The sequence below is a fragment of the Rhamphochromis longiceps genome, linkage group LG6 (assembly GCF_057381845.1).
Source record: "Rhamphochromis longiceps isolate RC_006_pf linkage group LG6, R_longiceps_female_GT1.1, whole genome shotgun sequence".
Taxonomy (NCBI): domain Eukaryota; kingdom Metazoa; phylum Chordata; class Actinopteri; order Cichliformes; family Cichlidae; genus Rhamphochromis; species Rhamphochromis longiceps.
Genome location: NC_140562.1, coordinates 19636016 through 19662741, shown reverse-complemented (window position 1 = coordinate 19662741; position 26726 = coordinate 19636016). Strand labels below are relative to the sequence as shown.

The following is a 26726-nucleotide window of genomic DNA, read 5'->3' as shown; positions in this document are numbered from 1 at the left end:
GCATGCAAAGCCTGCTGCCAGGAATGCAAACAACCGCACCATGTATATCCCACTGTCTAACACTCACATATTCTGCCGAACCATGAAGTCTAAATCACAGACTCGTACAATGACACTGTTTAGTTCTGGTTAGTATCAGCAAATATTTGCAGACTGGCTGTCATAACAGGGGCATGGCTGAGAAATGCATGGGAGAAATCCAGCACGTCTCCACTAGTAAATAAATCTGCAGGGATACTTCACCCTCTGACCCGCCTCCAGTTTTTATCTGGGAGATCCCGGCTTTTTTCATACATTGGTCTCATAAATCCAACCCTCTGGGCAAGCAGAAAGTTGCCATGTTTTGGCAGGAGATGTCAGTGCAGAATGTCAGCTCTGGCTTGTACTCGTATCCCTGGAAGACTTAGTGGTTAGCGGGAGATGCCGAGCAGTGATAAAGTCATTGCAACAGATAATAAACACCATTGGAACATATCTACATGTGTCGAGAGGTAATTGGTAAGGGTTGAGAGACAGCGGGGTGATAAAAAGCAGTAAACCGAGAATAAATATAGGCTTAAAACCAGAGGATGACATGAATGGGAGGGGTAGTTTTGACTCGGAGGCATCAAAATAACTTGGCACACTGACAGACAGTAGTGTGTGCAGGACACACTAAAAGCTGAAGTGACTGATCAATCAATAAAGCCAAACATTTGGTGGTATCCACTTTTTTAAAATTCTCTTCAGTCCCAATTAATTGTTATTTTTAATAATAATAATACTATCTAATATATAATCATACAATATAGACCAAAGAGTTCATTGATTTTTTTCTGCTTAAAGAATAATTCTGGTGATTGAATATTGTGTGAATAATATGAATAAGATGCTGGTTTTCAGTTTAAAATAATATAAAAGTCTGGACTTGTTAACCTCCACCTGGATTTGATATTAATTTTTTTGTGCAGATGTGCAAGTGATTAATAAAAAGGTAACTGGGGTAAAGTCTACTGTCAGCGTGCCCTGCATGCAGAGGCTCCCATAACCAGCAAGTGAGCTGTTAGTCTACGTTCTCCAGCTCTCCTGACGTCCTCTCTTCCTACTGAGTGTGCTCAGCGGACAGGAGCCAGTCTAATCCCCCTGATATGAGGAGCGCCCTGAGACCTGACAAAGCATTCCTCAGATAAAGACACGCGATCACAGAGATGCCGTGGAATTCCCACAGTTGGGGGGCAGGCAGACTGACTGAGTGTGAGCGTGTTTGTGAGTGACAAAGAGAAAAATGTAGAAATGTTTTCTTTGGTGCGTGAGAACTTTTGACTTGACACGCTTCCCCGTGACGGCTTCCTTCTCCCACTTCTCCCATCTCTGTGCCTCTCCCTCTTTACCCTCCCCACCCCCGCCAAAATCGACCCGTTTGTAAAAGTCTATGTGCGAAACAGCGCTCCAAATGCAAACCAGACCAGTAACCATCCTCCCTCACCTGAGCCCGTCTGTGACTTCAGTACCCTGCTCTGCTTTTGAAGCCTTACTCCTGACTGTTCACCCCATACCGCTGGAGATAACGCAAATTATACACATTTTTTTTTTTTACTTTAAGAAAGGAGGGAACCCCTGATAACTGTTAAACAGGGACAGACAAAAGCTTTCCTCAAAGCTTTTTCTCCGTCTTAAAACAGTTCTTTGAAAGGAGGAAGTCTGCATGAGGTGAGGACCTTAGTAAAGAGAGAAGTCGTCACCAACAAAGACTCCTAGTCCAAAGGGGCTTTTGTTACTAAATGCTTTTCAAGATCCTCTAAAGCCCCCTCTAAGGAAATAAAACAAAGATGCATTCAAGGTTTAACTTTCAAAGGTCTCCCGCAGTCATGTTGGGAGTAAAATCCTGTGGAACTGTCAAATGCAAACGTTGAGACTATAAACACCATATGTGCTTTTTAAGTGTATGTCAATCCATGTTCACACCCTCACCTATCAAAAGAGCGGAACTGTGGCGATGGTTCTCTGGCCGCATCGCTCACACTTCCCAGGAACGCTGGCGGCAACAGGCTTGGATCCACCACGATATCATCAGTTGGAGCGCTCACCAGGCTGCGCAGAATGTCCTTCACATTTTTACCCTTTGAGTCAGCAGACATAGCAGGTCTGACCTCAGACGACAGCGTGGACAAGGCCTCTGAAATGGCATCGGGAGCGTGAGTTCCACCGGAGGATGACAGATCTGCGTCGCTTGCGGCAGTTGAGGTGTGGTCATCTCCGATGCCGGAATCATAGCGGCGCAGAGAGAAGCCGTTCTCTCCTTCTGTGCTACCTGAAACAGCAACACTATCTGTGAGGACATAAATAATAACAAATAAGAGTATCCAATTCCATCAGGGAAACCTGATTTACATATTTTTCTTCTGGACTGTCGTCTAGATTTGACCCGTTACTGAGATATTGGCTGCACAGCAGAAATGTCTCTTTTCTTAAAATTGACTGAGTTACATGGCACTTGTCTAATAATGCTTAATGTATCAAAAACAGAGGGCGGGGACAGAGGAATTATCATGGAACTATTTTTTTCTTTGTGGCATACACCCTGCTCAGGAGGTAGAGCACGTCATCTACAAATCAGAAGGTTGGTGATTCAATCCCTGCTTGGGCAAGATACTGAACTTCAGGTTCCTCCTGATGAATCAGTGTGAATGTGTGTGAGATTAGGTGATTTATTTACATGGCAAGTTACAATCACAATCAGGAGAAACGCACACCAAAACAATCTGCAGGTCAAATAAAAATACACAAACTTTAACAATTTTTCTTAAGATGATTAGCAGCTGTTTGTTTGTTTGTTTTATAGTCGAACACTATGCAGTACATGAACCCACTTATTAAAAAAAAAAAGAAAAAAAAGAAAAAAGGAAAAAGTCAGGATTCATAGATCCTTTTCAAGTTGTTGAAAACAACAACTTGCTTCATTCTGATGCACATAAATGCGTCAGATGATTTTTTTTCTTGAAGGTTCTGTATACCTGTACTCCTTGCAGACTGGGAGCGTTGAGGGTGTTTCTTGTCATTGTGGGGCTCCAGGATGTCACGGTACTTGGACACCATGAGGACTGAGATGAAGTAGACGACGGCAAGAGCCAGAAACTGAGCCTGCTTACCGTCCTCCTGAAACAAACAACACACTAAACAATCTGTACGTGCGTCCTCTTTGAAAAGCACCAGAGGTTAGAGGATGCTAGAAAAGGTGATTTCATACACGTTATGAGTGCTGTGTACAGGCATGCGAACGTGTCTGCTGGACAACTCACAATGTCTCTGAAGACGACAGCCCTGAGGCGGTTTATGTCCATGTCCTGAAGCAGCCGGTCTAAATCTCTCACTGGAGACATGCCACCTGTCACAGCATCAACAGGACTCTGCATGCACGCATTAAAAATCAAGCAATTATCATGTGAAATGTATTATTATCTGCAAGGGAAGTGTAAACCGCACGTGCACGTTTACACCGTTCTGGGTGTTTATTAATCCTTCAAGGAGCAGGGTAAGGTTTAACAGCTTAGGGAAGCTATCCCTCCTGAGACCGTGTCCTTAACATAATGGCTTTTCTATAGAGCCACTGCATTATAAATGAGGTTTAACACCCGGTTCAGGGAAGAACAACATGACTTTTACTGGAAGTCACTATATCAAATCAAAGGGGCAATGACAAAGGGCTTAGTCTAGTGTAACAAATAGCAACCCGTGTGGTAACATAATAAGATATGAGCTAATGCAATAACACTTGTGAACAGGACAAAGGGCAAAGCGCCTTCTGGTTGCCTACTGAGGACAGGAGAAGGACAAAAATGTGCGTTATACAAAAGATAATCAGCACAAATGTGGGAACCGGTCACTGAAAAGTATGATGTTATTTTGCGTTTGATGGTAGAGGAATTTAAAACAGCAGAAAATGTAAGTTAAGGTGATCATTTCAAGTACTTGCCTGCGCAGATGCAGACTTGGCTGTTCCAAGCAAAGTGCCTTGCATGGCTGTGTAGCTGCGGGCTGAGCTGTCTGCGCCGTTCTTAAACTGGGCTTGCTGACACTCCAGACAGTTTCTCACTGCAATAGCACACACTAGGGAGGGACGGAGAAAGAGATCTTATGTGACATCATACAAATAAAATCATTGTCGGGGGGATGTGAACACAAAATTTTAAGTCTTTGTATTTACAAGCCTCCGAACACAACAAAAGAGCGCGTAAAACTGAGCCGCGAGCGGAGCGAGCAGAGACAAAAACAGGAGAGAAAAAGCGGGGCCGTGACAAGGTCAGTGCTCTGGCCAACTCTGGCAGCATCGTTCACTCTTCCCTGCTCCACCTCTCCTCCCAAGGTCATAGTGCAAGGGTGTGCTCTTGAATCACATCCACTGTGTGCAGCTCCCATAACAAATGACACTGCCGGGTGTGCACATGCTGAGTAGGCAGCGCGATACACCCTTCAACGGACAAAAAAAAGACGAAAAAAAAGGAAAGAAAACCTCGTTGTCCGACAACTTTAGGTGGGTTGAGAACTGGCACACTTAACATTTGTAATTTAATGTATTGCTCCTCTTTGGACCCCTCCCAACCCCCACTGCTCAGAGCGTGACAACTGACAAATGTTAACTCTGAGGCATTTAGATTACGAAGGAGGGAATTATTCCGTCTGGAAATGGGCTCGCTTTTTCCATTAGGACCACTCTTTCATACGACCATTTATAAAAGGAAGAAAAAAGAGAGGAGAGGGAGGGGCGGAGACGCTAAAACCTTGTTACAGTTTTCCAAAATCAGATTAGGTGCCAGCAATGGGGAGCGCATACCTCATCAAATATTCATTTCATAGCGGCTGCTTTCTAAAACTGAACCTGTGCTATGGTGGCATCGTTTTCCTGTAAAACACACACAGCAGCAGCAGCGACATCAGAGGGAACAAGCGTTTTTAGATAACAAGTCGGCCTCTTGACAGCCGTTTTGTTTGTGGGCTGGACTGTGTTTAAAAGCAGAAACAGATACCTGAATGTGCAGCATTAAATATCCAAAGAAAATTCAATAATTTTTTTATAGCTTAAGTACAAAGTATACTGTACTACTTTCATTTTTAATCTGTGCATGCTGCGTTGATAAGGTGTGCTGCAAAAGAAAAAAAAATTAAATGAATAATGTAAGATTTTCAATATCTTTTATTCAGTGATTGTGAGGCTGGGCTTTTGATGCTGTCAGGGGAAACTTTAATAGCCTGGAACAGAAGGCAGACAAAGGCCTCGGGCTACGCAGCAGTACAGTACAGCCAAGGCCATTATGAACAACTCACTATATCATGCGAGCAGCCATTTTAAAGTGTTGCCATGCAGGAGGGTTATAATAACAAGATAAGAGAGGGCTGATATGAGCGGGGTGAACGAGGCGAGGGGGATCCGAGTGGGAGCTGGAGCTGAAGATTGAGAGGAAGAATACAGAAGAGAGGGTCAAAAACACTGTAGGGAGCCATGACTGGGGCTAATACAGCAGGCTGCTGCCAGCTGATGTAAGGTGGATCAATGAGCGGGAGGGGGATGAGGGGTGGGGTTAGTAAAAGGATGAAACAGAAGTGGGAAATTCACTTGAAAGCCAGCTACACATGTAAAAACTCAGCAAGACAGAAAAAAAGCAGAGGACCAAACAAGAGAAATAAAGCTAGTTAGAAGCTCAGGAATAATGACAAGGTGCATACCGAGGCGAAGGCACTGTCGGAGGATGCCTCCTGATGACATGTTTTTCTCAGCTTCTATCTCTGTGAAGTTGAGCGAGCTGGCAAAAATAAGAACATCCACAAGGTTGACGAGGCGCTGCAAGAAGGTGACCGAAGCCTCCACTGACAAGCCATGGGAGGGCTCGATGTTTTCTAGCTCATGCTGAAAGTCGAGAGAGAAAGAGGAAAAAATATATAAATAATAAAAGTAATAATGAGGAAACCTCTCTAAACATTTTCTCTCAAAAGTAACATTACAGTCAGGTTTTACCCTGGTCAGAAGCCTCGACTTATGTTGAATAACCAGTGATTTATCACAGTTAGTAAGTTGTTACATACGTAACGTGTGCAGCACTGAAAATACATCAAGGCATGTGAAAATGCAATTTTTCACATTCAGGTTGAAATCTGGTTACAGAGCCCACACAACTGAATGTAAATCAATTATAATGGAAGTGAACCCGCTCCTTAGACCGGTCAGGTCATTGGCAGAAGCAAAGAATGGTGCAAGAGAGCGGCTGTCACTGAGGTCAGACAGGACTAAAACAAACTAACGTTGTTAGGAAGCAGCTAACTGTAGTCTAATGTGATTGGGGAAAGGTCAATGTGGATGGATAACTTCCTGTGACCGGAGCCACAGCCACACAAATACAAACGTAAAATCACACGTGCAGCAAAGGACTCACGGAGGAAGATGTAGCAGCTGAGAGCAGAGGTAAAATGCCTCCGCAAGCCATGACGAGATTGTCCACCACCTGGGATATGAGGTGTATGCTGTTGTGGACAAACACCACATTCTCGCTGCTGTTTACAAAGTCCAGAATCGTCTTTGTGGAGTGACTAAAAGGCAAAAGACAAGAAGATGGTTTTAGTTATTGCAATGAAGTATTAACCTCCTAGGACCTGCCGTCCACATATGTGGACATCACATTTTGGGTTATTTAGACCAAAATACTCAATTTTGCTCTACATGGGCCTGATATCCACTTACGAGGACATTATACTGCCACTGTTCTATCAAAGTTTTAAACAAATGTTGCTCACATTTTTCTTAAAAACAAAAAAAAGGTAAAAAAAAATAAAATAAAATCTGGTAATTCTTTGTTTTTACATTCATCGGGCCCCAATGTGACCAAATATCAAAGAGAAATTAAAAATGCATGTCGTGGAAGAGTTCGGGTCTTAGGAGGTTAAGGCTCCTCTAAATTCACCTCAAGCCACACTCACACAGCGTAAAGCTATGTGGCTTGTTCTTCTTTTATTTAGACACTTACTTTAATATCTGGTCCCATTGCACAGTTCTAATGCACTTTTCTAGCTCAGGATCTGTTACAAACCAATTTCGATAAAGAATGACTGAAAAACTCACTTATTTGCTCAACAATTTGATAAGATTACACCATTCTGACAATTACAGATTTAGAGTTACATTGTTTTTAAAAGCCTGCTAACTCGTAATTTTCTGAACAAGACAGTAAACCAGCATTTTTTGCACTTTCCAGTCTTTATGCTAAATTGAGTCAATCACAACCTAACCAAACAAACAAAAAAAAAAAAACCCATAAAACTTCTGCATGTTCCTCAAAAAATCTTTAGTTGATAAATCCGTGTTTCTGTTTATTGAAGCATTAATAAAATCAGAGCCCGCGGACTGTCGTCCTACCTTCTCCACATCTGGACATCTGTCTCAATCGAGAAGAGCAGGTCAGCGAGGAGACGCTGGTGCATGTGGGACCAGCGGAATTCTGGGATGCGAAACATGGTGGAGCGAGGTGCAGGGGTGCTGCTGTCTGTTGGCTGGCCTGAAGAACTTCCTGTGGCTGTTGATGCAGCAGCTGCTGACTGACCTTGGCTTGTTTCCTACAGAAATATGGAAGCCAAACGTCATACGTTTTAATGTGACACGAACCTTTGAGAAAACACTTTGAAACTTAAACGCTCAATTTTGTGTAACACCTAAACTATAATAAACTATTATAACAACTGAGTAACACATAAGCGCTAAAAAAAAGGGGGTGGATTGCATACTGTTGCAGAGGTCTCCTTCAGTTCAAGTTTCTCGGTGTCTAAGGCCACATTGGATACGTCCAGTCTGGCAATTTTGATTTCTTTGGTTTTGCTGACAGACTCTGCACCCTTCTGAGTGTCGGAGCTGGTAGAGGTGGTGGTGGTGCTACTGTCAGCGACACCAGATGGGGTTTCTTCTCCAGTGGCACCGCTGGTCTCTGATGGCTGGACATCTGCAGTGGAGTCTGATGCCGCTGTAACCTCCTGGGCTGTAGATGGCGGTGTGGTGTCTGAGGGCTGCTGGCTTGTAGTTTCAGCTATGGAGGAAGACTGTTCATCATCAGCTTTTTCTTTAGGTGCTTCTGTGACACTTTTCTCAGGTATTTCAGCTGGAGGAGTCTGGCTTTCCACACAAGGCGTCTGTTTCACTTCACTTTCCTGTGTCTCAACTTTTTCTTCTTCCTTATTCAGCTCCTGTTCTTCACCCCCATCTCTTCGTTCGTCTTCGTCCTTCTTCACTTCCCCACCTTCCTCTCCGGTGGCAGCAGAAGCATAAGAGGACTCCTCTTGGCTGTCATCAGCATCGCTAGGATGGACCTGGTCGCTAACAGATGACACGTCAACCAGGTCCTCATTGAGGACCGAAGCTCCACCGAGCACGCTGTTTTCTCGCTCTGAAGCTGCTGGCGGTTCAGCCTCTGCTTCATTTAAAGAGTCTTCTGTCATTGACTTTGACGAGTCACCTTTGTTCTGTTCACTTTCAGATCTTTCATCATCTGTTACAGGTGCCTGTGCATCATCGCTACCAGATGGTGCAGAGACTTTACCCTCGTCCACCGCTTTTGTGTCAGCCGTTTCATGTTGTGCAGTTTTTCCAGTAGAAGTCTGTGCTTTCTCTTTGTTGACGTCTTCACTCGACTGCTCTGTAGCACCTTTTTGTGTCTCCTCTCTGACACCCGAGTTATCTCTGGTAGACTCCTCCACCAGCTGCTGTTGCTCTTGTTCTTCGTCTTTGGCCCCGGCCAGGATGTTGGACACAGTGATGGATGCCTGTCCCCTTTCATCATCAACCTCCAGCAGACTGGAAATAATGGTGGAACTGGATGCTGAATCAGGGGATTTCTGGGACAGCTTGTCCACAGTCAGCTCAATGACAGTGGAGGGAGCGGTTTCCTCTGCAGGTGGCCCATTAACACATTCCATAGTCTCAGAGCTTTGGCTGACACCAGAGATGGAGCGAATCGTGCCGGTGGACTCTTGATGCTGGTACTGACGGAACATACGGGACAGATTCTCTTTGTGTTGCTCAAAGGTGACCTGCAAACACAAAACATGTGATGTTAGAAAAACTAATGTCGTACTGTTCACACACTTTATCAGTCTGCTCCGTTTGCCTAGTTTGATGATAAAAACTGGTTCATTGGCTTATTACAGTCCATCCACTGATGATTCTGTGTGAATAAGGAAATAAGCAGGCCAATATAACACACACTAAAATGTTTAAAGCAAAATATGTATTAATATGCACATGTCAGTGATGCCATTACTAATAAGAATGATGATGAGCCTATTTAGCACTGAAATTATCCAGTGAGATCTGTTCCTCAATAAGCAACCAAAAACTGCAGGTCATCAGATATTCATGTCTAGCTAGCCACAAAGAGAGCCAATCCCCACTCTGCTAAAACAACAACTACTTAGTTTGTCTTGATGCATGGTCAATCATCCAGGTAAGTAAATCTCCAAAGATGGAGAAACCTTTGGAGTCAGCTGAGACTGAAGAAGTCACTGATGAGTAACAAAACATTTCTCCCACAGAAAACGCTACGTCCAGATGAACAGTATCAACTTTTGGAGAACAACTACTTAGTTTTTTTGACAAATAAAAAAAAAGTTACTTTACTTTACACCTCATAGTTATCTCACACACAGCATGGCTTGCACCAAAGTTAACTGTACAAATGAGCCCCATGTAAGAAATGCGCTCCAGTCCAGGTGATTGAAACCGCAGTATTTTATTTGCATCGTACTTCTCACTAATTAGCAGCTAACCTGATAACCTGATATCACTTCCCTTTCACCCAAATATGCTAAATGAACTGGGCCTCATTATATTGCTTTTCTATTCTACTTGAGCACTCAGAGCACTTTATACAACATGTTTCATTCACACAAGCTCTTTTTGTGCATTTAACATTCACACTCAGATGAAGCCATTGGGAGCAAACTGGGGTTCTGTATCTTGCCCAAGGATACTCTGGCATATAGACTGTAGCAGCCAGAGATCAAATCACCGGCCTTCCGATTAGTCGATAATGTGCTTCTGAGCCACAGCCACACTTTTAGTTACCTAAATTTGGTTGCTTTTAGCCCAAAAACGCCAACACAGCTGCAGCCAAAGTGTTTGGAGACTTCAAATCAGGCATTTTACATGGATTTAAACATTTTATTTTTTATTTTTTTTAAAAAGGGAGGGGGGGATACTTCTGTAAAAGAATTTAGAAACATCTGTCCTATAGGAAATCTAAACATCTCAGTAAGTCTGGAAAAAAACGTAAATTAACATAAAAACCATCCAGCCACTTATCCACTGTATCCATTTTCTGCTTATTTCCTCATGTCCCAACAAACAGCAAACCCCAAATTATGGAAGCACGATATCCTCAAACTGCCTGTTTGTTGTGTGCTTCTTATAATATTTGAAAACTGGGACCATTTGTGGCTAACTGTGGCATATTTAAAACTTTCTCTCTCCCTCTCTTACATGCAGCTGCCCACGGCCTATTAACCTCTATCAGTCTTCTTACCATCTGATATAGGTATACTAGACTGCTAGTCTATAACGACAATAGTCTGCAGTGGCATTTGAGGAAGAGCCCATCCATGTAAGCAGTCATAGATTAGCGGTAGACACTATTAGTGTGTGTCTCCTAGCTGCGCTGAGTGCGTGTCCAGCATCGGCAAATCCTCCCACGCCTAATTTAAGACCCTGCATTAATCACTGGGATTGGAGGACAGAAAGTCAAAGATGGGTTGTAGGTGGAGGGGGGGGGGGGGGGGGGGGGGGGGTCTGCTGTGTGAGTGAAACTAGACCCACTTTGCTGCTTTTTTACCTGAGGCTATTTGGATAGGAGGAGAGAGAAAGAGAGAGTGAGATCTAAACAAAGAAAATGGGAACGCTGGAGATGAAAAGGAAGGAAAAAAAATAAGAAATTGCAAAAGGAGAAAGAGAGTCATTGAGAGTGGAAGAAAGGGAAGGGGGAGAAAGAAGCTGATTATTTGTAATTAATTAGGCGTTATTGTTCTAAATTAGCCTGCTACATGGGTGCTCATTAATCTTCTGTAGTGGGAAGCAGTGATTGGTAATCCATAGCTGTTTTCTGAGTGCACAGCCTGTTCTAAATGCACCAGCAGTCTGCCTTTCTTTCTTCCTTCCTCCCGCTTTCCCACTGATCACACAGCAAGACCTTCTACCCCATTAGTTTGAGCTTAAATTGACATTTAGCATTTTTAGCAATTAAAAGGCTGCATTCAGAGTGCACCGCTATGGAAATTATGTAGGCAAGCAGCTCAGCACATAACGTCATAGATTCAGGATGCAGTCTGTACATTAAGATGATGTATGCCGGCCTTAAATGGGGCTCTGTAACAGATCCAGTTACCATTAGACAGAGGTAGTATATGTCTCTGTGGTTTTTGAAAGAGCGTTTAGCTTCGCTACAAAATATAGAAACTGCCTTGGGTGGCTAGGACATCAGCGCTGATCTAATCTAATTTCATTCTATTCCAAGACTCGGTCTGGCCTCAGTGGGTTATGGAAAAATGCTATGGTAATGTACAAAAACATGGTGGGCTTTTCTAATGTGACAGGTAACATGGAATTAAGTGGATGCAGCACAGCCAGATCCTAGAAAAAGATCTGAAATGCCTCAAGACTCGAACACAAACAAAACCCAACTTGGACAACTTTGTGTTTTTTGTACACAATAATACTTGGACATTTTCTTTATTATTACTATTTAAATATTCTTAACTGCACTTCTAAAAAAGAAAGGAAATTTTTGCAGAGTTTTCACAAGTTCTGAATAAAAACGACAACCTGTTACAGTAATAGAGCGGCGCAAAGCGCTGATCTTGAGAGGACCCCCATGGTAGGAGCTTGGGAGTCCCCATTTAGATTGGCGATAGATAGATAGTGACCACAAAACAAGGGGGAAATGGAGAGGGCAGCGTGGCTGTAATTCAATTTGCTAAATGCAATTCCTTCTCCAAAATCAATGTCATCTGCAGTCTCCATGCAGTTTTTCTCCTATTCACAGTACTTTCTTTTCTCACTTCTTGTTAAAACTTTTCTTAGTTTTGTCCTGCCTTGCTGATCGAGGCTAATGCAGATAGGCTTCATTTTTATTTTTTATTACAACCATAAAAAGACAAGCTTGTAGAAAGATCCTTCCATAGCGTGCACTAACTTGCACTAAAAGTCAGAAAAACACTTTGGATCTCCACCATTTGGTTATCATTAATTTCATACAATATATATCTTGTAATATGTAATATTTTAAATATATGAATGCTGGAAATGTGCAAAATGTTAACTATGATAACCTCGACAACACTTGATGCGCAGCTCTTTATCTAGCATTGGATCCTCACTTTCTTCCTTTGTCCAGTCGTCACTGGATCGCTCTCTAAACTCTTTGCCAAGAACAACAGCTTGAGTCAAGTGTGTGTGTGTCTTAATAATCTTAATAATCCCAGAAGGCAAAGACTGTTTTGCTGAACTACTATTCCTGTGATGTTTAGCACCCCATGACAAACTCAAACAGACTAAATTATTACACTTGGGGTTTGAGCGAAGAATTTTAATACCTTAATGTGTATTAAATTATGTCAGAGATATCTTTGCTCCTCTCTGCTTATCGCCATCTTTGTGGTGAAAAGTCTGGCAGGTGATGACGATAGCCAGCAGTGGAAGTGTGAAGGGCATCGGGACCTTCACGCCCCGATCTCTCCCTTTCGGAGAACTCCTCGTTCTCAAACTGATTTGTGTGCAGAGACGGACGAGGGGCACCTTGGGTGGGTTATGTGGGCAGAGAGTGGGAGGGCTGTTGTGTCACCGTGCCCACCTGCAGAAACATCTGTCTACTTAGAGACACTCGTGCAGATACACTAATGATTGATGTGAATAAATGCACATATGAACACACAAACACACATGTGTGTGGGGGGAAACTATACACACAGCAACTTAATGCAAATAGTTTTTTCTTATATCGTCTCCTCAAACTCTAAATATGAAAATTAGAATATCAGCAGGTATACAATATTTGTAGCTACCTTTGTTAGTAAGCATTGTATCTCTAATGTCTGCAAATAAAAGGGGAATGTATATACTACTGCTAAATAAGGTAACACAAAGTCATCTCTTTGACTTCCTATGGAGCAGCTGTGCTGTCGGCAAACTCGCCAATATGTCAAAAGTAGCCATAAGTCATTAAATGTCTATTGAAACCATCAAGAAAAAGAATATTAATAAGCAGCACTGGCACAAATAGCACAGTAACAATATCTGTCCCTAGTGATGAGGTGTCTAGCATGTAAATGAATGATATCACAAAAAAAGACAATTTTATCTACAAACCACCTTTTATTTTTTTTTAACTGCATAAAAGAATTTTTGGTGTCCTACAAACTGGTTCTAGACAGCCCCAAAGGAACCTCATGTTTATCATTTCATCGTGCAGCCAAAAGAGTGACAAGATATGTGTAAAAATTCAACAGACTCTGTGCTTTTACTGTACACAGTGATCATTCACCCAAACACCCACTCTGAGCCAGGAAAAACCCACAAATTTAACACAAGAACAAAAAAGGTAAAAAGCAGACATGCTGCTGCTCATCCCACTCCATCAGCCAGAAATCTGAACAGCCAACACTCAGATCACAGATACGACACTTACATTAAAAAAATAATTTTTAAAAACAAAACTTTTATAGCTAGACAGAAATTCCTGTGTATTAGAGCCTGTAAACGATAATAAAACTCTGTGTGTAATGTCTAATATTTTTTAAAGCCATCCTGCATCAATAGAAAAAGTAGTTTCAGTGCGAGTCACAGACAACTTTTCAGACCGTGCTCAGCTTCAAGTACAGCATCACTCTACAAATCAAACTGATAATTTTACCGTGTTTTACACAAGGCAAACTCAATCATAAAAAGTCTTTGTAAAGAGGAGGTGTGCAAGTATGTGTGAATGCATAATATGCGCTTATCAAGAGGCTCCCGGTGGGCTGGTTGTATTTATGAGGCCTTGTTTCTCTGATTGTTCACGCGCAGCTCCCATGAATATTCAATGTGATCAGAGAGAAGGGCTTGCTAGAACTCGAGAGAGAAGGAGGGCAAAAAGAAAATGTGCCTGGTAACTCACAACAGACGCACGCGTGTGCACGGACGCACGCACAAACGCACTACAATCGCGCGTGCAAACACAGCCCTGCAGCAGTGGGAGGAGATAGCAACAGTGACAAACAGCTTTGGTGCTACAAAGGTGGCAGGAAATCTATCAAACGGGACAATAAAATTGCAATTGAGTTTCTTTAGCTTTTTTTATAGCAGATGCATGCATCTTGGTGGGACCTGCTGCAAGTTCGATTCAGAGGCAGTCCCCGGCCCTCTGTGTATTTGTGTGTGTGTGTGTCACATTGTGTGTGTGTGTGTGTGTGTGTGTGTGTGTGTGTGTGTGTGTGTGTGTGTGTGTGTGTGTGTCACATTGTACAAGTGCATGGGTTTATTCACGCACTGTAAGGGTGAAATTCAGCAGGAACAACTGTAACTTCAGTCAAGAAGAAACAGCATTAATCTTGCTGCAATTACACCACATTGTGGGGGGAAGAAAAAAAATAGAGTTTATCCCTATTGTACAAAAAAACAAAACAGCTAAAATAATAGCATTAGTATTTTTCACGCTCCCCAGCAGTCTATTTCTTTTTGAAATATCTCAAGACACTCAAGCTTGCAGCAGCATCTGCTGTTGTGCATACGCGTGTTACCTTTTCAGAATTTCACTGACACTCTTCTACAATATGCTGACCAATATTTTCTTCTTCTTGAGTCCTTATCATTGTGCTTCAGTGTTCAGATGTGTGGGAGTTTTAAAACACCCCACATCCAACACACACAGCAGCCTACATGCCGCTGATCTCCCTGGCAGTCTTTCTGTGCCCCCTGTTGGATGAAACCTGTCACGGCACTCAAGGCTACAGTGAAGCGTCTCATATCACGAGCACTTCTTTAACTCAACTTTCAATCTGCCAGGCTTAAAAACCCCCCAGACCACAATCTGACACCAGCCTCAATTACTTCACTGCTCTGGAACAGAGGAGCGCAATATGATATCAACACTGAATTTCTAAAGCAGTATTTTGAATTCAGGTTTTGGAAATAAAACGTGCCAGAAGTTGATTTTTATCTGTGTGATGTGAAAGAAAGAGACGCTATACATAAACACAGAGAGGGAAGGCTGAAGGGATTCTTTCCAATTGGTTTATACTGAAACTAGCTTTTAAATTACAATCACTATATAGCTTCCATAGCTTTATCTGATGGGCACCGGGACGCAAGGTTCAATTACCCCACTCGCCTCTGCTGAAAGTAACCGGGCGAGATGATAATGCTGCGTGATTCTTTTATTTGATGAATTGTGTTGTGTCACATTTGAAAGTAAAGACATGGGTGGAAGAACTGATTGCTTTGAATGATCATTGCTTTCTGTTTGGCAGGAATTGAAAAGGAGGAAGAGGCTTGTGGTTACAGTCATGTTGTGAGTGTTCAAGGCTGACGATACTTCAGCAAGACGGTGAGTGTGTTTGCTACAGAAAGATAATGGTAAGATGTTAAAAAGAAAAACAGACGAGGAAATGGAAGAAGTTTGTAGAGAAGGATAAACAAAGCTGTGTGTGAGCTCTGTGTGCGGGGATATAATGAGCTGACCTTGGAGTGCGTGATGGACAGGGTGTCCACCCAGACTCGCCAGCCGCCCCACTCATACTTGATGGCGTGGTAGAGCAGGATGCGGAAGATGGCGTACACCATCTCTGTGATTTTCTGCTCCTCGTTGTTTTGCGGGTTGATGAAGCACAGAGAGAGCATCCACTCCTGCCACACCGAGCACTGCAGCAGGCTCCTGAAAACAAACGGCAGCAAATGAGGAGGTGGCGAATCCCACGGGCGCCTAAACGCAGCGTGCACTGACGTGTGATGTACTTCTCTATCCTTTGAATCGGTCCGATTCTTACCTGCGGTTCTCTCGGCTGTTATTGAACAGTTTGATCATGTCTGACAGAAAGACCCTGCGCACCTCCATGCTCTCTTGAGAGGGGGGAGAGTTCTTCAACAGAGCAGCTATTACCTTCAGAATCTCTGGAAGAGGGAAAAAAACCCACTCTGTTTACAGTCTGAGATAAAAATGCTTTATGGAGTTAAAAAAAGAAAAAAGAAAAAAAAAAGGCACCAGTGCTGGAAAATATCAAAAATACTGCATCTGCTTTGTGCATTTTGTAATGTAATACATAACAGCCAAGCAGTATTTTCAAGGCTTATAAAATAACATTTGAATTTGGAAACAGCCAGCATCGTGTTTGGATATACAAAAAGGATTGGTCGCAGGAGGGGAAACCGAGCAAATCAACAGCTATATCATACATTGGTTTCAACATGTGCAAATCATTGTGTCACAAACTATCTGAACTTGCAGCTGTGCACACCTGAAAATCTGCGCCCGTGGTAAGAAAAACAGAACAGAGGAGAATAAAAAGCCCAGAGCCATTGATCTTTATCATACTGTAATGGCTTTGGTATTGTTTCAAATGAGAGCGCCAGAGTCACAGGCCCTTCTGAAATGCTTGGCTTCGGTTAAACCAAAGAGACTGACTGTTTAGATGAATTATCTAGACAATGTCAGTGTCCATTTGCTCTGAGTAGAGAGACGGTAGGGCTTGGATTTCACTCGTCTCTTCAGACCTTGGCGCTAACCGATGCCCCCTTGCCCCGGCAGACAGTTGTGTTGTTTCTACGCCTTAGTCACTCAAATTATGAGTCGCTGAACCTTTACCGCCAGAAAATTACCCCAGCATGTACCGGGAATGAGGATGGAGGGATGGCGTGTTCCTTTCTTTCTTTTTTTTCCCCTTCTTTTTTCCATTTGCTCTTGGTTCTTTTCCCTCGAGTTAATTTGAGGGAAACGGTACTTCCTCGGTTTGTTTGATTGGCTCTGACGTTACTAAAGACTGCAATCAGGGGGCCATTTTGGGAGTTTGTCACAGATTAAATCAAGAGAATACACGGCAAAGGAGAAACAGACCACCAGTCTATGTTCCATACAATATGCTCGCAAACCCATACAAGGTTCCTATGATATATACCGCCTGTCCGGGATGGTTGGGCAGGAGAGATTTTAACGCAATAAAGGCCTGGGATAATCAATGTGTGACTACACAAAGACCTTGTCAGATTAAGTCTGGCTGGATGTAAACCTTGCTTGTGTTTGGACTTCAGACTGATTAAAGCTTCTTTTTTTTAGCTGCATATGCATCTATGAAAGCACCAGTATGAAAGAGAGTGGGATGTTTTCTTTTCTTGCTTGAAATGAACACTTAAGATTTCAACAGAGGGAAAGATTTGGTGAGTTGACGTAAAATTCGAGGTAAGTAACAGCCTAAAGAAAATAATAATAAAAGTGACCAAAGCCACCATCCTGGGCTGTGTTTATCCCACCTATAATTAAATATACAAATGTGAAGCAAACAGAAAATGGCCAAGTAATAATAGTTATCAGCTATGCAAATATTTTTCATTTTAACATTCATTGAAAATAGCAAAAATTATATAAAAGTTAATTATTGTACAATTAAAGAAAACAAGAAAAATTTAATTTAAGAAAAAAAACATTAAAAATCCAAACTCACCATTAATTAAACCTAAATGCATTAAAAAAACAATTATAACCTGAATAAATTATTATCATGTCACTACATTTATCTTTCCTTTATATGTAAAATAATCCCCGTGAAAAACAACGCCGAGGCTCAATAAAACCAGCAGACGAGTGTATATTTGTCACAAAGTGTTTGCACCATCCTCGTGTAAGGTTTACATCTGAGGTTCAGGAGTCTGAAAATACGCTCCGGCTGCAAAATTTATGTCGTTCATTTGTTTGACGGTATATAGCGATCGCACGGTTCCACGGGGAATATCCTCCTGTGGCACAGAGCCGTAGGTATGTAGAGGGTATGCTGCGGCAGATGATTTAAGGGAGCGGTGCGGCGCGGAGGAGGCACTTACGTGGGTTGAGAATCTTCACAGTGGAGTCGGGGTCCGGATGCTGTTTATGGATCACTTGAGTGCAGATCTGCTCCGTAAGAATCTATCGGGGGATTCAAGTCATAAATGTCCACATAAGTCTTAAGGATAACAGAGAAACAAAGCACAGGGATATCTGCATGCTTCTAAATTATTTCACAAATCAAATTTCTGTTGGTGGTCAACCTAATGTGTTATTGCATTTTCAAGTACAAACAACTGAGACAGATTAGATAATAAGGCACAAATTCAGCATATTGGGGGGGGAAAAATGGGCCATGTGGCTGAACACAGAGGTTATTAGTGTGTGTTTTGTTAATAGAAAGCTTTCACTCTGCAAGCACGAGCCTCGAGGGTGAATGGGCAGCATACAGACCTCAAAAAGCACATTGTACATTGTCATGGTGAAGTGGCTGGAGTGAAGCATCAGGCGTTCGGTGAGCAGGGAGAACAGGCCATGACTTAGCATGACCTCTGCTTTCCTCCTGATTGAAATGATAAAGAGGTCAAAGGTCGGTCAGCAGTCGTCAGTATTTGCTTAAACAATTGTTATTTTGGAAAACATGATAAACCAAACCTATATCTGTTTGCAGAGACACACAAGCAGAATCTCAATTTTAAAATCAATATTAAAATCAATGGTGAACAAAACTCTTTACACTATAAGGAATAACAAAAGCAAATCTGGAGTGTGTGATAGCTCAAATGTTAATAAAAAAAAAAAAAAACGGAGCCGTGTTAAGATAAAAAAAATCTTTACACGCCTCTGTTTGAAATCTGCAGCGGTACAAATCAGCTGTGCTCTTGCTAACATTTGACAAGGAGGAAATGAAAAAGAGAATCCCCGCTGACGAAGCCTGGGTTTTTGCTTTCTTTGTTGCTTTCATCTCTAATCATTCATCAGCCCCACTTTTACTTTTGTATCATAGCCTCGAAAACTGAACTACTTGCAGATGTGCACATGTGGATTTCAAGGCTTAAAACTGCTGCAAAGACGATGGTTAGAGTTGTTTCTCTAACTCCTATATCAATACAAGCTGCACAGTATCAATGGTGATTATTAGCCAAAACATTAGAATTTCATTAAGTAAATTTATATTAAGTATCATCACCCAAAATGGCAATACTGACATGCTAAATTCTTATTTTACTAAGTTATTTTAGTGTGTTCTGTCAGCATGTGGGCTAATACAAATTAAATGTTAACAAGAATCCTTTTAAAAATGAGTTTTAGCTATAATACAGTTAAAATCAGGATAATGAGAAAATGCACTGAATTTTTAGAATATAAAGAACTAACAAAACTGTTAAGAAAATATCCAGTAAGCATCTAAATAAAACTCTTAAATTAACAAAGTTAAGGACTTTTTTCCTCTCGTTTGCAAAATTTTTGAAGAGCCCTTTTCCCCCCTTTTTATTTTACAGTGCAGTGCAGAGAAAAACAGCACGTGGTTAGAGACAGCAGATCCAGCTTGTATGCAGTGATAGTGCAGAGTCTACTCTATTTAAAAAAAAAAAAAAAATCTGCCAGTGTTGGCTTTCTGTTGTTTCGTCACTTAAAAGTAAAAAATGTGTTCTTGTATGAACAAAGACTTCTAATAAAGTACTTACTTTGGTGACAAGTGTTTCAGAAAGTAGCCCAAAACTTTGAGTGCTTGGACTCTTATTCCCTCATTTTTGGCGGCCAAAAGCTTGTAAATCACACTGTGGGACGAAAAACAGAAAACAGTTAACAGTTAAGCGTTAACAAAAAGAAACGCATATTTATACATTAAAAGCTTTTTTAATGAATACATGCATATTCAATTCTTATATCTTAGGGCTGAAACTAAGAAATTCAACTGGAACCATTCACACCGTTTGTAAAGGAGCTCATGAATATGGATATAAAAGTCGATCTTTACCGAATCCCATTCCGCTGGTCAAAGGCCTGAATCATGGATCCAGGATGCTCAGACATGAGAGCGACCAGCAGCTGCAGCACATCCATGAGATTGTCGTCCTGAGGAACATAAAGGAAGGAGACTGAAGCTATTGTAGTATTAAAAAAGGACAGTGGGAAACGAGCCAGCTTTATCAATGATATCTAAATTATGAGGGGCTTACAGTGAACTGTGTATTTTAATCTAAGCTAAAAGCAAATATATGTCTAGTCACTAATTGATATTTATATTTCTGCCTTGTACAGCAGTGGCAGTAGCAGCAATAATACATGGAATACATCACAAGCGTCTGAACTAAAGAATTACAACATACAGGCTGTGCAATGTATGGCTGCTGCATGATGGTGGCTTTTCCAGACAGTGCTGTAAACACCACTTAGGTTCACTGCGTTACTGACTGATCTGAATGATTCATTTGCTATGCATCACTTCACTGTAAACAACCCCACTTCTGTCAGGACCTCAAACTGGCAGACTTGGAAGAATAACAAGAACCAGTAATGCAGCGTTTAGAAGCAGGAAGTGTTTGCTCATGCTCTCCACATCACATGGTGAGACACACTAAATGCAGTGTAGCGGTACTGTGTTGCCATCTGGTGGTGAGGTCTCTCTCTCTGCCGGTCTATGCCTACCTCATGCATGGTTAGGAGGTAGCTGAGGATACTCTGTAGCTCATCTTCCTTCACTCCATGATCCTAAAATGCAAAATGCGCAGATTGTTTTAACAACGCAAGACTGGAAAAAGAGGTGACTAAGAAACAACATTTTTAACCCCGTAAACCCTAAAAATGCAAAGCACAGATTATAATGATGAAACCTTTAATGATATCGAAATCCCACATACTGTAATAAAATATTTGAACCCTGCAAAGCCAAGTGTAATGTATGCATTACAATATAATGAAAAAAAAAAAGTCCGATATAGCAAATATAATACATTTATTTACCAACAGACAGATCAAAGGTTAAAGGTTCTAATCATCCTAAGGACAAGAGAAGTGCATGCTGAGTTACAACACATGCCTGAGGAAGAGGCATGAGCTTACCTTCATTATGAGCTGCTTGACAAACAGCAGCAGAAAGGCTCGCAAAGAGAGTATCTCCTTCTGATTTGGCCTTGGACCTTCTGAAAACCCAAAGAGTTCAATGGCTGTTTAGCGTGGTTAACAAAAGAAAGGCATGAAACTACAAGATGATCCATTTTATTTTGTAAAAGTTCTATATCACTTGAAAGGACTTGCATACAGTGTGAGTGTGCTTGTATGTGTGAATCTGTGTTTTTGTGCACATGTGCATGTGAAAGTTTAATCAGGGGTGTGATTATGTCGTAATTGCTGCATATTTTTGCATTTTGTGTGTAGGCTCACCTAGGCCTTTGGGTACGATTCCACTGCGGTCCTGAGGGTTGACAACCCAGTAGTAGAATTTTAGTGTATGCATGATCTGAAGCACAGTGCCCACCCTGCGAACAGCGTTGTAAATGGTCACTGTGCTGATGAACTCTGTTGCCAGGTAGGTGTAGAGTGTCAACTGCACCTGCACAGGTTATAAAAGCAAATGAAATTTAAATGTGTATGGACTCAGGGCTGAGTCCTGTTTTACTGTGTCCTTGCTTTTTGTTCCTTTGAGAGGCAGCTGGATGCTTGGAAAGCTACTAAGGGTTTAACTGAGACATTCTGGTTTTAATGGCAGTTACAGGTGGAGGGATAACCTTGAACTAGGGCAAAAGCACAGAGGGGCAAATTTGTGTGCAGTACAAATTCATTTCTACATTTTTTTAAACATAACCAAAAAATAATGTAGCCCTGTGTGTTACCTTAGCAGGGGCATGGATCCAGATGGCAGGGTTGAACAGAATGTGGTCACACAGCTGCTTGAGCAGCAAGATCCCATTCTGCAAGTTGCTAAGGTATCTGGAAAAGGCCAGTACAATGTCCAGGACAGGCCTCGTCACATGCACCTTGGAAGACTGGCGCAGAGAGAGAGACAAGAAGGCACAAAGTGACACAAATGGAGGTGAGGGAGGAAAAAAAATCCATAAGAAGTACAACAGTAAAGAGACGGCAAAGTGATGAAGGGAAATAGTCTGCCTAACAGACTCATAAGAGTGACTTCCAAGCAAAGCCAAAGGAAGAGTATAGTAAGTGTAAATGTGTGCCTGTGTTAGTGTATTAGCATTGGAGATGAATGAATATTAGGGTTACAGCTGTGCTGGGATCATTACCAGGACAGGAAAACTGTCTTCTTGTCAGTTAAGCCAGTTTACTCACCTTTTCCAAAGTATAGCCAATGACGAGGAAGCCTTTGCAGGCCAAGACCTGCTCTTGCATAGCCACTGAGTTCTTCAAGAGCTCCATCACAAAGGACAGCAAAGTGCAGCTAAGAGCCACAGACAGAAAGACAAACAGTGACAAAGAGAAGGACAGACTACAAGTCAGACAGTGACAGTCTATGTAAGCTGCTGACAAAGCCCAGACTGTCAAGAACACATCATACAGGAAATGTGATTGAATGAGGTTGTGTGTCTCCTTTGTGCTGGGGTAACAGTTTCAACCTAGCATCACCTTGAGGACTGCAAAAACATCCACAATGCAATTTAGAAGTAATAAACAAAGCAACGCATGTATTGAACTAAACATTTAGTAAGGATGAAATAATCTGAGAGTAAACTTTTAATTTAACAAGCAGCGTACACTATTTAGACCATTCAATTCTAGAGTCGTTGAGAAATAATAGTACAAATTGATTCACTGTTACTCTGCACGTAACAGCCCTAATAAAACACCATATGTGTTACAACCTGAGTGGTCTTAATGACAAATGAACAAAAGCCTGCTGATTATTCACTGCTCGGCTTACTACTGTAGTGCACGTAAGTGGAGTTACCAGACAGAGGTGTCCAGCTCATTGCTGGAAGGCTGGCAGTAATCCAGCTGTGCAAACAGTGGGAAGAGGACCTGCACACCACCGATAGAGTGTATGCCGCTCTGGACTGAGTGAGTCACCACAGCTTTCACATCCTACAGAAACACACACACATATAGCCACGTTACACATGTAATCAGAATCGCACAGGGTCACACAGATGTTCTTTTCTTCTGATAATTACAGGGATATGTAACTACTTTGGGGGTTTTATTGCCACAGCATAACATAAGAGCCCTCATTTGAATCTTTGACTGTTGCTGCCTGCTTACCTCCTAACCTCAAACCATAGTTTTGATATTTCCTCTTATTTACTGTAATGTTTTATAATATTTCCCCCAAAATTTATATGGATGTTGCTCAGTGTTTGAGAGGGTAGACACAACTAATGGATGAGAAAAACAAACTGAAAAAAGTGAGAATTTTTCCCGCCTTCTTCTATAGGATTGGAATTTTTGAGCATGGAATACCAAAGCTGCAAATATAGGTCACACATTCGTTCATATTTCACACCGAGTGTGTTTGTGTGGTGGAGGGAGCGTATGTTTATGTGGCGGCAAAGGCCTCCCCCACAGAGGAAACAAAGTACTTTCTTTGATGAGAGGGCATGAGAGAAAAACTCAATTAGCGCTCGAGAGGAGAAAACTCAACATGATTGAAGAAACAGTTTTACACGTGTGGTGCACATTTCTCTGAGCATATTTGTGGGTACGTACATGACTATGGCAGAATTTGGAAAATGTCCATGCACTAACACCATATACAGCTACAGAAGAAAAATGCACAACTACTCAAATGTAGTTCCAAACTAAATCTCCCAGAGAAAGCCAATTTTATAATTAGAGCACCAGGATGGCATTTTTCAGCAGCTGCAGCAGTCTGTCTGGCTGGCTCAACACATTCGCTCCTCTGCCCTAATGAGGCTATTAAAATGAAAAGATGCCAACTGGGCCACTTTCATTACCGTGTGGGAAGAAAGAGAGTAAAGAGTGGTACATATGGAACAGTGGGAGGGAAGGAGCAGGTGTACAGGTGCTGAATGAATTTAGGCAGTGAAACTGCTTTAATGTTGGTGCTGTATGGTGGCTTAAGGTTAAAGCAATGCTATAAATACCAACTCCAATGGATGGCTCTAATATGATAGACGCACTAAGTGTTAACTGTGAGGGTGTAATTACCTGCAGCATGAGCGCATGGGGTGAGTGGACGAAAATGGAGACATTGTCCTTTGGGGAGGACTCGAGGCAGAGCTGGGCGTCTGTGGCTCGGGGATTGTAAGTGAAGGCAATACTAGAAGACAGCTTGCCGTCATACAGTAAGGTCTTATGATGCTCAGCGAACAACAAGTCACTCTCAGCCTTGTACTTGAATGTGCCCTGAGCAAGAAGACAAAGAAAAGGGCAAAAAGTGTTTAGTAAAAAATTACATTAGACAGTCTCTGCATTGTTCTCTTAAGTGTCTTTCTGCAACCCTGGTAACCAAACAAAAAGGCCAGTTACAAATACTGAGTCAATGCAATCATCTGCAAATGAAACAATACTTCAAACACAAGACATTGCATGTTTAAACAGAGAGATCTTGCTTTTGAAAGACTATATGCCTATTTTTAATTTGATCCCAGTTGTGGAGTCTTAAAAACAGACCTGTTGGAGCATGAACTAATTAGGTTCATTAGTAAAGACTGAGACAGATCCACTGCTCAAAGATTGCAAGGACAACAAGACGCACTCAGAGCACAAACATCCATGAGCAGCTCACTCACTGGTCAGCTCTTACTTTTAAGGGAATAATACTGTAGTTTGTATTCATTCAGCTACCTTCTTTCTTCTTTTTAAAACATACTTTATGTCCAGGTAGTACATTTGACGTGATATTTTAAATCTTTATACATACATGCATACTGCAAGACATACCACACTGAGGATAATAGTAAGAACCATTGTTTATAAGTTTTAAGGCTTTTAGTCCATTTTCAACCAATAAATTATTTAATTGACCTTGAAGACCTTAGTGAATGTAAGCCAAACTGTAATGAATTATTAACATGACCTCACTCTACACCCCGATAAAATTTTATCAGACTATTATTTAAATCTTTTCGAGCTATCGTGTTTACAGACACATGCATGTAACCCCTACCAAAAGCATAACCTCCCAGAGGTAACTAGCTCATCAATATAAATGAATGTTTCTTAACTTGTATACCAAAGTATTTTTAGATTACAACACATTAAAGGACTTTGATAATATATTGAAATCTCTGTAAGCATCTATGATTCAGAATCAGAATCAGAATACTTTATTGATCCCTGGGGGAAATTATTTTTTGTTACTGGCTATGATCCAAAAAACACCACTGCTGTTCATTTAATATGGACTTGGATGATTTTTCTAAATGTGAAATTCTTCTTGGAAACCATGGATGTTGCGCCCTGTTGTGGCCACCCAGCTTGTTATCATTATGCAGTTAAAAAGCAAGCATAGCTCCAAAAATAAGATTTCAGGTGTTGCCTCCAGTGCAGAGCTGCCACCCACTGAAAACATTTTACACACGAGGAAATGAAAAACATGACGCAGGGATGTCATAGAATCCAAGAAAGTAAAGTAAACAACCTGCAAAGGTACTATAATTGCCCTTCTTAATTCCTGAATGTTTAAAATGTTGACAAAAGCAGAGAAGTCATGCCAGTATATATTTTTTCCTCTCTAAGATGCTCATTATTATAACCAATCATGTTACTGAACTTTTTACAATTAATCTAATTAGTAGCAAAAATGTTCCTCTAGAGTTGCACATGTCCAAACTTTTGTGAGATTTTTCAAAAAAATAGTAACACGTGTCAGTTTAAACATTTGATATTCTTTTCTATGTTCTGCTGTAAATAAAATACAGTTTCATGCTTTCCAACCTGGTAGCCCGGACCCAGCTGATAGATAGCAAGGATCTGAGCAGCGCTGAGAGCTTCTCCAAACAGGTACACTGCCCCCATCTGTCCGCAGAACACACGGTTGATATCTGCCGTCTCAGACGATCCCAGGAAACACTTGTCAAATGTCTGCAAAGGGAGGAAGCAGGAAGGGAGGAAGGAATTACGAGAGCACCAAAAGGAAAAAACAAAAATAGACAAAAGGAGAAAAACAAAAGGGGTACGATGCGAGGAAGGAAATAAGGGGTGATGACAGATGGGGGTGGGTAAACAAAACCAAAAAGGGAAAGAAAAAAAAAATCAAGAGAGAACAGCAGGGAAAGACACACTGATGTTAACGCTAGCTTTAAAGCAGAAATATTAAGAATGATAAGATCACGTCTCCTTCAAGAAGCCAATTTGCTTTCTGCCACAGCTACAGGATTACATTACACTGTGATGGCACAATAATTCCAAACATAATGTAATGTTACAATCTTTTATCTCAGCATGACAGAAAGCAATCCTGTGGACTGTGACAGAGTTCTGAAGTGTGAAGTGAACACGGCCATCATTTAATCATTTTACACTGCATTTTCCATGCTTCACAGATGGAGGGCAAGGAAAGCCCTCTGAAAGCAAGGACTGTGAATGGATGTGCATAAAATCAGGCAAGATAGTCGGGGTGTTATTTGTTTGGTTTTGAGTGACAAAACTGATATTTAAACAGAAAACCTGTTAGAGCGCCTATATGTCTAACCCCCACATGCTACAATCAATGCCTACATCTTACCAAAGGGTTCATGTAATAAGTAATAATGATTTGCAAACACAGAAATGGCTTATTTAAGTGAATACTTAAATGCATTT

At 41.5% G+C, this 26726-nt stretch overlaps 1 protein-coding gene across 8 annotated transcripts in view; it reads right to left on the bottom strand.

Annotated features, from left to right (window-relative positions):
• lrba (LPS-responsive vesicle trafficking, beach and anchor containing) overlaps window positions 1-26726 on the bottom strand; it is a 172696-nt gene that overhangs the window by 113396 nt on the left and 32574 nt on the right. For 7 of the 8 annotated variants that reach the window (XM_085409606.1, XM_085409607.1, XM_085409610.1 and 4 more), the window contains exons 8-29: window positions 25860-26006; window positions 24129-24326; window positions 22912-23045; window positions 22296-22404; window positions 21842-21994; window positions 21393-21561; window positions 21072-21151; window positions 20658-20720; window positions 19987-20084; window positions 19694-19786; window positions 18459-18567; window positions 18065-18146; window positions 16021-16144; window positions 15716-15908; window positions 7747-9042; window positions 7382-7578; window positions 6405-6558; window positions 5701-5881; window positions 3953-4086; window positions 3279-3386; window positions 2994-3135; window positions 1951-2290 (exon numbers count right to left, since the gene is read on the bottom strand). In XM_085409606.1, coding sequence (XP_085265732.1) covers window positions 1951-2290; window positions 2994-3135; window positions 3279-3386; window positions 3953-4086; window positions 5701-5881; window positions 6405-6558; window positions 7382-7578; window positions 7747-9042; window positions 15716-15908; window positions 16021-16144; window positions 18065-18146; window positions 18459-18567; window positions 19694-19786; window positions 19987-20084; window positions 20658-20720; window positions 21072-21151; window positions 21393-21561; window positions 21842-21994; window positions 22296-22404; window positions 22912-23045; window positions 24129-24326; window positions 25860-26006 — 4304 coding nt within the window. The remainder of the gene's footprint in view (window positions 1-1950; window positions 2291-2993; window positions 3136-3278; window positions 3387-3952; window positions 4087-5700; window positions 5882-6404; window positions 6559-7381; window positions 7579-7746; window positions 9043-15715; window positions 15909-16020; window positions 16145-18064; window positions 18147-18458; window positions 18568-19693; window positions 19787-19986; window positions 20085-20657; window positions 20721-21071; window positions 21152-21392; window positions 21562-21841; window positions 21995-22295; window positions 22405-22911; window positions 23046-24128; window positions 24327-25859; window positions 26007-26726) is intronic. The other variant, XM_085409608.1, reaches the window with a different exon arrangement.